At 47.6% G+C, this 10,000-nt stretch overlaps 1 protein-coding gene across 4 annotated transcripts in view; it reads right to left on the bottom strand.

Annotated features, from left to right (window-relative positions):
- fut8a (fucosyltransferase 8a (alpha (1,6) fucosyltransferase)) overlaps positions 1-10,000 on the bottom strand; it is a 205,992-nt gene that overhangs the window by 15,913 nt on the left and 180,079 nt on the right. For all 4 annotated transcript variants that reach the window (XM_063183762.1, XM_063183760.1, XM_063183761.1 and 1 more), the window contains one exon: positions 8,717-8,954. In XM_063183762.1, the coding sequence (XP_063039832.1) occupies positions 8,717-8,954 (238 nt within the window). The remainder of the gene's footprint in view (positions 1-8,716; positions 8,955-10,000) is intronic.

The raw sequence follows: 10,000 nt of genomic DNA, 5'->3' as shown, positions 1-10,000 counted from the left end.
AATTTCAGTGAACTTTCTTTTGTCTACTCTCAACCCACTCTTCTCTCTTCTCTCTTGGCCTCTTTGCTCTTCCAAAACTCTCTTTTCATTTCACACATCTCTCCTCTCTTCTCCTCTCCTCTCCATTTCACCCCTAACCATCCCCTCCTCTCATCTCTTCTCCTCTCCTCTCTTCATTTTACCCACCACCACCCTCTTCTCTTCTCCTTTCCTCTCCATTTCACCCCTAAGCATTTTCTCCTCTCCTCTCCTCTCCTCTCCTCTCCTCTCCTCTCCTCCCCTCTCCTCTCCTCTCCTCTCCTCTCCTCTCCTCTCCTCTCCTCTCTCATCCGATCCTTGCCCTGCCATTGCACCCCTAACCATCCTCTCCACTCCGCTCCTCTTCTCTCCTCTCCTTAATTTGCCCCGTAGGATCAGTGGAGTGGAAATAGGCAGCCTCGGCCTCTCTCCCACCTGGGACCCAGACTTCACACTGCCTCCCAGCTCCCTCCTCCCTGCTCTACTCCCTCCTCATCCCTCCTGCTCTCCTACCTCCTCCCTGCCTACCTCCTCCTAAACTTCACCCTACTTCCCTGCTCCCTCCTCCTGCCCCTACCGACCAAACCGTACAGCCGGGAGGTGAGAGACATTTTGATGTGAAATCTGTTAAAAAAATAAATGTCTTCACAAAAAAAAACTTTGTCTTATATTCAGGCCAATACGGTAAGTTCAGTCAGTCAAACAAAAGACTGATGGGAAACGGACAAGTCTATTTTTCACAGGATAACTTATTTTTCACCAGGTGAAGCCTTATTGTAAGGTGGAATAGCAGCAGAAATGACGGATAATAGGTACTGTGGCTGATAACTTCCACATCCCAGCCTACCACTCTTTCTACCCGTCCCTCTTCCTCACAAATCACCTCGCCCCTTCTCCTCTCCCACCATCCACCATCTCTCATCCTGACAGCAGACTAGAGCTAGCCTGGCCGCTCTCACCATCAAACGCAGCCCCATATGGGACACCACTTACACGGAGGCCTATTTCCATGCCCCTTCTTTGAATTTCCATGCTCATCTAGGCAATGCAAGACAAGGCAAGGCAAATGCGTTTGTGTAGCGCATTGCACAGAGCACAGAAGCAATTCCATGTGCTTCACAAAAATAAAGCATAAGAACACAGCAAATGAAAGTAGCACGCTACGTAGTCCAAAACAACCCAGTCCCCTTCACCCCATCTCCCATCCTCCATGCAGTACTAAGTAACGCTGGATAATCTCCCCACCAGCCCACTCTATACCAGAGGTGGGCCAACTCAGGCCCGGGGGCTACATGCGGCCCGCTGTTCATACGGTCACTCAACATTCAGTGGCTACCTAAAACAGGGGTCTTGCAAATTGAAGATTAACCAATTACATCAGCTACATCTAAATACATTTCATAATAATGTGCAGGGATTGCACAGCTGACATTTGGTGTTAGCGTACACTTTTTCTTATTGACACGGGCAAGTTGCCTGTGACATCTGACTCTTCGTTCAAAATCATGCACCAACAATACATTGAAACGGTTATGTACGTAGGTTCTACACTCCCTATCTTCCATTGTGAAATTTCTTTAACGTTGTCCCATGAAAATATATACTTACAAATCTGCAGAAATAAATGTGAGGGGTGTACTGATGTCTGTGTCACACTGCACGTCAGCCCCAACCATTCCCTTCCCCACTTCGCCCCATCACCCATCCTTCATGCAGTACTATGGTGGCCAGATTCCATGTGGGATGCCACTTACAGTACATGTGTCCACTATTTCCTTCCATGTACTTCCACACTCAGCTATCCCTTCACTTTAGTACTTAAGTTCCATCCATCCCTACCCTCACCTTGCCCGATCGCCCCTTTGTGCAGGTCTGGGATGCAACTTTCACGTAGGCCTATCCCCCTCTGCCATTCCCTGCTAATCAAGGATTTCAGTGCCAACCAATCCCCACTCCCCTGCCACGTCGCTGTACCCTGTGTTACGACTTAGGATAGACACAACACGACCATATGACTCCTCTGAGGAACTGCATTGGTTTGGTCTGAGACCGCCCATATAAGCCAGGTGGAGAGACACACTGGGGGTTGTTGATGGTCATGCCGGAAATCACAGGGTGAGAACCTGCCAGGACATGGCCTCTTGGCTTGGACGTGGATTTATTTGTATTGCTGGAGGAAGAAGGCGGTGGTAAGTAGAGAAGTGGACCTATTCATCTGAACGGACTACTGAGAACGCATGGCTTGCGGTGATCGGCAAACAACCACCATGGCTGGGCTGGTTGTCTCGCATCGGTAAGCTGATGCAAATGTTCTTTCCTTGAGGCCGCATTACCTGCAACACAGCATTAGTATCTCACATATTCTATGCCACGCTATTTAACGCTAGCTAATTGCACCACACAGAGTTTGAGGATTAACCAGGTAGGTAGGGAGAAAACAGGCCAAGCCATATAACACCTATCACCGTTCCGTCATGCGGAGCTGAGATACGCCTTACATGGACACATCCCCTTTAATTTGTCCTGCACTTAGTGACACAACAACACCTTCAGTCTCAACCACCATCAACCCCCATCCACTTCCACTGTACCCTTGCTCCCATCCTTCACATGAGACTGGGTTTGCCAGTCTCCCCTCCAATGCCACAGTGTCTCATCTTGTCCTAACTCGTCAATTTCTGACTACCTTTGACCAGACTGCAATGTTTTGACATCTAAGGTATGACCTTGGAGTCAAAATGTGACGTGTGCCTCAAAGGCGCCCCCCTTGTAGCAGTTTAGGGTTAGGAAAAGGTCTAGGTTTAGGTCACCTAGTCAACATGTGACGTGACAGGTATGCCCTCAACTTCAAAAAGTAATCAGAAATTGATGAGTTGGGATGAGACTGTTTTGACCAATACCACCCCATTCCCTTCCCTTTCCTTCCCATACTCAGTCCCAACCCCGAACCCCCAACCCCGAACCACCCCCCTACCCAACCCAACCTTCACCTAGCCCCTTGTCTCTGATCCTTCACGCAGGGTTGGGCTGGCCTGTTCTGAGTGTCTGCTCTGGGGCCCCACTCTGTGTGTGTGCGACCATGGGGCTGTGGTAAGGGCCGCAAGGGGTATACGTAGCACACCGGGCCAGCCTAATCAGCCGTGTGAAGGCTGGAGATGGTTGTGATTAATGGCATGGGGTGCAGGTGGACTCCCCGGCCCCTGTCTCAGTTCATCCGCTGGGAGAACGAGGGACAGAAGGAAGGTTGGAGGGAGGGAGGACGGACGAGAACGGGGGAAGGAAAGATGAAGGGATGGTGAAAGGAGAGAGGAGGGGGTGACCACAACCTGCAACAGCCAGCGATAAACAGATGAGACTGGATAGCTTGCTATGGAGGGAATGGCAATGGTGTGTGTGTGTGTGTGTGTGTGTGTGTGTGTGTGTGTGTGTGTGTGTGTGTGTGTGTGTGTGTGTGTGTGTGTGTGTGTGTGTGTGTGTGTGTGTGTGTGTGTGTGTGTGTGTGTATGTGTGTATGTGGGTTTGTGCTTCATGCTTAATATGCTCAACAACTTATGGTTTAATTTCCTCTTATCGTCATTAAACATTCTTTCTGTGTTTACACAAATGAACTTTGACATCCTGTCCTTCTGCGCATTTGACCACCTGTGTGTCTTTGTGTGTGTCTGTGTGTCTGTGCGTGTGTGCGTGTCTGTGTGTGTCTCTGTGTGTGTGTGTCTGTGTGTGTGTGTGCGCGTGTTCGTATCCACATGTAAAAGTGTGTACACATTGTAAAAATGTTGATATCCTTGTGTGCCCACCTGCTCACCTGTGACTCACCAATTTTATTCAATATGTCTCGGAGTTCATACGACACACCACGTAGTGTTCAAGCCATTCACTACTCAACATCATACACCCCACTCACAACCTCACACCACTGCGTCAATCACTGTCATCAATGTCAATCAATGTAAAACATGGTGCCAATCTCCGGCAACAAAATCCTGTCACCGATTGCCGTCGAAGGAAAATATGAATATGTCTGAGACGCCAGCCATCGCACCCCTGCTGTGCCGCCGTCGCTGGTGACAGGTGGCATCACGGATGTCGGTGCCAGGCGCCGTGCGGTGTCACTGTGCGTCTCGTCTGCGCTACACCCTGTGTCATGCTGCCACGCTGCTGTCACAATGGTGGCAGTGTCACGGAGGCACGCAGTGTCGTGAGGGCAAAGGGGGTAGGGCGTGCCAGGGGAAGGGTGTGTGTGTGGGTGTGTGTCTGCTTATATGTGTGTTGGACTGTGTGTGTGTGTGTGTGTGTGGGTGTGTGTGTGTGTGTGTGTGTGTGTGTGTGTGTGTGTGTGTGTGTGGGTGGGTGTGCGGGTGTGTGTGTGTGTGTTTGTGTGTGTGTGTTTGTCTCTGTGTGTGTGTGTGTGTGTGTGTGTGTGTGTGTGTGTGTGTGTGTGTGTGTGTGTGTGTGTGTGTGTGTGTGTCTGTGTGTGTGTGTGTCTGTGTCTGTGCATGCGTGCGTGCGTGTGAAGGTAAGGTGTTTGTACAGTATATCACGAAAGTGAATACACCCCTCACAGTTTTGCAGATTTTTGAGTATATCTTTTCATAGGAAAGCATTACAGAAATTTCACTTTGACACAATGATTAGTGACCTTTTACCAACATATTTAACCGCTTAAATTTCTTGTTCACTCAGAAAAAAAACAAAATACAGCCATTAATGTTTGAACATGTACTCACAAAAGTGAGTACACCCCAGATTAAAATCCGGTAGAGAAGGGGCTATGTTGGCTCGAATCGTCTCGAAATGAAACTAAATGAAAAGGGAGGTCATCAGTGTGCGTTTCAACCTTTCTTTGCATTGAACTTTTACATTTTGAGTCTGCATCTGGCTTACATAGATTGATGTTTGATTTGAATGTAATCCTATGGAGAATATCATGATCTGCTTCAGTAGTCACAGTGCATGTTGACATGCATGTTTCTTTTAGGTGTATTTCAGATTGCCAATGTTGACAGCATTCATGCATCCCCAAACCATGTCAATCCCACTACCATGCTTGGCTTATGAGAGGATACACCTTTTTTGTAAAACTCACTTGTTTACCACCACACATGCTTGACACCATCTGAAGCAAATTTGTTTATCTTGGTCTCAAGAGAGATGAACAGACCAAGGATATGGATCACTGGAACCATGTCGTGTGATCTGAAGAGACCAAGATAAACAAATTTGCCTTAGATGGTGTCAAGCATGTGTGGTGGTAAACAAGTGAGTTTTACAAAAAAGGTGTATCCTTTCCTATGAAAAGATATACTCAAAAATCTGCAAAACTGTGAGGGATGTATTCACTTTCGTGATATACTGTATGTGACAGCAGTCTATTTACATAGACGCTGAAGATTTGACAGAATATTTAGCAATAAAACCCAACCTCAACAAAAATCTCAAGCAATATAAAATGGGTTTAATCGGGTTCAATAAGCTATAGCGGAATGTATGGTATGTCAACAATATACTCAAGCTTTGCTGTTCTTGCCATATTTTAAAACTTACTTCTGCATGATTCAACAGCAAGCTCCGCTGAGAAGTACTGTATAAACATTATGCAGCCGTTACAACGCATGGCTCAGGATGACAAAGGATCGACATTGACTTTTAATCCATTTCACTGTTGGCAGGGTTGTCATCCTGAGAGTGGGCATTTTGTCTGTGAGGGTGAGGGACTAATATCTACTTTCTACACATGAGTAATAAAATAAAAAAAAACAAATCTGGCAGAATGTTTTGAATTCTTTTCAGAGAGTGTACAATAATAGCGGCTATAGGACAATGGAAACACTGACACACACGCTAGCACACACCCACCCACCCACACTCACACACACTGGCACACACTCACCCACACTGGCACACACAGTCACAGAAGATTTAACTATTCTAACTAAGGACACACACACATGCATGCACGCACGCACGCACGCACGCATGCGCACACACACCCACCCACACTCACACACACTGGCACACACAGTCACAGAAGATTTCACTCTTCTACCTAAGGACACACGCACGCACGCACGCACGCACGCACGCACGCACGCACGCACGCACGCACGCACGCACCCACGCACGCACGCACGCACGCACGCACGCACGCACACACACACACACACACACACACACACACACACACACACACACACACACACACACACACAGGGTTTCTACAGTTCTACCTAAGGAGGCACTACAACAATTCATTTTTGGCTTCTTACCTGCTTTCATCCTTCGGCACACTGACAATAGAGCGAAATTCAATAGGCTTCTCCTCTACTCTAGTTTTTATGTAACGTAATACACTAACACACATCAAGTCTACCAAACTCAGCGCTACTATGACGCACAAACTAACACAGGAGTGTACAGGCACACTTACTAACCCACACTTAAAGCACATACCAAGTCGTATTAATCGTCTTTGCTTTATCATTCGCTTTCCTTTTCTCCTTCCTGAAAGAAATGACATTGGAGGCAGAGACAGAGAGAGAGAGAGAGAGAGAGAGAGAGAGAGAGAGGGAGAGGGAGGAATGGAGAGGCCCAACCCAGCACACAATATGATACAGGAGATTGCATCCGGCCAGGAAAGGACAGGCATGAAGAAAAGTGATAGAAATGGAAAATGAGAGAAGAGAAGACAACAAGGAGAGTGGGATAGAGAGAGAAAGGGGTGGGGTGGAGGTGGGGGGTGGAGGTGGAGGGTGGAGTTGGGGTGGGGTGGAGGAGTGTGAGTTTTTAGGTCATTTCTTTCATGTTTAGAAAGCATTATGTTCAACCCCCTAGACATATCTCTAGCAAACGTACAGTTGAACAACAAGCATACAATGCACAGGGAAATTCCTCAGCTATGTTTGCGTACATGCATACATGCATGCATATGTGTGTGTGCGTCTGCGTGTGTGTGTGTGTGTGTGTGTGTGTGTGTGTGTGTGTGTGTGTGTGTGTGTGTGTGTGTGTGTGTGTGTGCATGTGTTTGTGTGTGTGCGTGCGTGCAGTTGAGCAACAACCATACAATGCACAGGAAAATTCCTCAGCAATGTTTGCGTACATGCGTGCATACAGTATGTGCATGTGTATGTATACCTGTGTGTGTCCTCATGCGTGTGTTGTGTGTGTTTGTGTGTGCGTGTGTCATTACATTACACTTAGTGGACACTTGTGTAATATAATGTAGTGTGTGTGTGTGTGTGTGTCCGTGTGCGTGCTTAATTTTGTGTGTGCGCGCGTGTGTGTATGCGCGTGGGTGTGTGTGTATGTGTGTCATTTCCTTACATTACACTTAGCTGTCAGTTTTCTCCACAGCGACTTACAGTTTGTATTTTTCAGGGTCAGGGTCACAGGTCATGGCAGCCACATAATCCATAATATTTGTGCCTAGTGTGTGTGTGTGTGTGTGTGTGTGTGTGTGTGTGTGTGTGTGTGTGTGTGTGTGTGTGTGTGTGTGTGTGTGTGAGAGAGAGAGAGAGAGAGAGAGAGAGAGAGAGAGAGAGAGAGAGAGAGAGAGAGAGAGAGAGAGAGAGAGAGAGAGAGAGAGAGAGTGTGTGAGTGTGCATGTGTGTTTGCCTGTCTTTCTGAGCACATTTTTCCCACCGTGTGTGCGCACTTTTGTGTGCATGTACTGTATTGTGCCTGGCTGTGTCTGTGTGTACTAATCACCTCAGATGAAGAAGAAGCGGCACACTGCTGCTGCTCACAGATTTATTCTTCCAGGACGTGTGAGGTCAAAACGTTGTGTTGAATAAATCACTATTTCTCCAAGTGAAGTGTTCTCAAGGTAATGTGTGTAACGCCCATTTTTCGGGGATTTCACCAAGGAATATCCAAATATTAATTACACTTAGAACTAGTTATTGGATACTACTCGGTGAAATCAGCGAAAAATGGCCATTACTCGCACTATCAAGGCTAGAAAACATCACGTTGAGAAATACCCAATGTGCCAATTTTCTTTCTTTTGTCTTCTACCCGTTGTTTGATCCAGCACCTGTTTAACTGGATATGGGCGCATCCCTGACACCTCACCTCACCCTGATCACCTCAACTCAACAGTGTCCCATGGTGTGTGTGTGTGTGTGTGTGTGTGTGTGTGTGTGTGTGTGTGTGTGTGTGTGTGTGTGTGTGTGTGTGTGTGTGTGTGTGTGTGTGTGTGTGTGTGTGTGTGTGTGTGTGTGTGTCTGTGTGAATTCCACTGTAGTGTGTCCCACTGTGACACACTCAATTTTTGAATTGTGGGCACAAATAAAGAAGTAAACTGTGTGCGTGTGTGCGTGTGTGTGTGTGTGTGTGTGTGTGTGTGTGTGTGTGTGTGTGTGTGTGTGTGTGTGTGTGTGTGTGTGTGTGTGTGTGTGTGTGTGTGTGTGTGAGTTTCCCACACTCTTGTGTGTATATACTGCATTGTGCCAGGCAGTGTCTAGTGTACGGGTGCAGTAGCACGTCAGCAGTAGCACATGTCAGGGCAGCACAACGACAGCCAGCGCCACTACTGTATGGATTTTTGTTTGTTTGACTATCGAATAAGCATATTCATTGCAGCATATCAACCACAAATTACCTGTACTAATTAATTTATGGGCATTTGTTGCCGTTGCGCCATCTGACGTCTGAGCCCTACAAAAAAACCCCATCTTAACCCGTATACCCGTCACCTCACCTGACCAGTGGCCGGTGGAGGCCCCGTTGCGGTCGGTGCAGGAGTCGCTGACGGGCTTGAAGACGGTCTCCCAGCCCCCGCTGGAGTAGCGCCAGTTGTGGGACTCCAGGATGAGGGTGCGCCCTGTGCCGTAGGCGATCATGAAGCAGTAGACCACGTGGTGCAGCTGGCAGCCGTAGCCACAGCCCTTGTTGATGTTGCAGACCAGCTTACAGGCCTTGCTGCAGTTCGGAGGGTTCTGGATGGAGGGATGGAGAGAGAGAGAGAGAGAGAGAGAGAGAGAGAGAGAGAGAGAGAGAGAAGGAGAGAAAGAGAGAGAAAGAGAGAGATAGGCAGTACAATACGTACATGGCAGCCATCGACAAAGAGAGAGAGTGATACTACTATCACAGATACTGCTGTATGTTTAAGACAGTGGGTACAGTGTGTGTATATGTGCGTGTGCGCGTCTGCGTGCACATGCGACTGTGTATGAGCAAGTGAGCAAGCAAGAGAGAGAGAGAGAGAGAGATTGAGACATCGAGAGATGGGGTTTGTGTTGTGTGTGAGTTTGAGTGAGTGCGTAGGGTAGAGCTTAATGAAAAAGTGAGTGATCGAGTGAATACGCAAATGAGGAAGTCACTGGGTGAGTGGGTGAAGAGCAGAGTAATGAAGAAGTGATGGAGTGAATATGTAAAGGAGTGAGTGAGTAAGGGGTTGAGTGAGTCAGTCAGTAAGTTGCTGAGTACATGAGCAAGTGAGTTGCTGACTCAGTGGGCCTCAGTGAGTTAGTGTAACGTCTGTGTACGACGGAGATGGAGTGGACGTATACTGTGTGTGTGTGTGTGTGTGTGTGTGTGTCAGGGCTTAACACTAACACACGCCAGGTAGCCAAATGCGGGTGAAAGTCGGCGTTGGCTAGTAGATACCGAAGGTTCACTAGCCATTCTGGCGGGTCCGTCACTATTCTAAATGATGAGGCACCGCATTTTGTAGTTTTTTCCCTCGGACCGTCTTTGCTACAAACGCAATGCAATGCGATTTCGCGAGCCTACAATACCCATGAAGCACCTGTGTCACGTGTCACCTGTGTGTCACGCACTCAAAGAATCTGATAGAGCTAGTCTTGCGAAGAGGAGTGACAGCAACGAGCTGCCGGCACATCAGCGCGTGTTTGTAAATGTCACTGAAAACCTTCACGTGAAAATAAAGTAGCGAAGTTCATCTCAACTGACCTGTTTTGAGATCTGTCATTAGTACAATGCATAGTAGTAGTGGACATTAAAATGACCAAGGCGAGAGGAG

This window comes from Engraulis encrasicolus, chromosome 19 (assembly GCF_034702125.1).
Source record: "Engraulis encrasicolus isolate BLACKSEA-1 chromosome 19, IST_EnEncr_1.0, whole genome shotgun sequence".
Lineage (NCBI taxonomy): Eukaryota > Metazoa > Chordata > Actinopteri > Clupeiformes > Engraulidae > Engraulis > Engraulis encrasicolus.
This window is presented reverse-complemented; position numbering and strand designations above follow the sequence as displayed.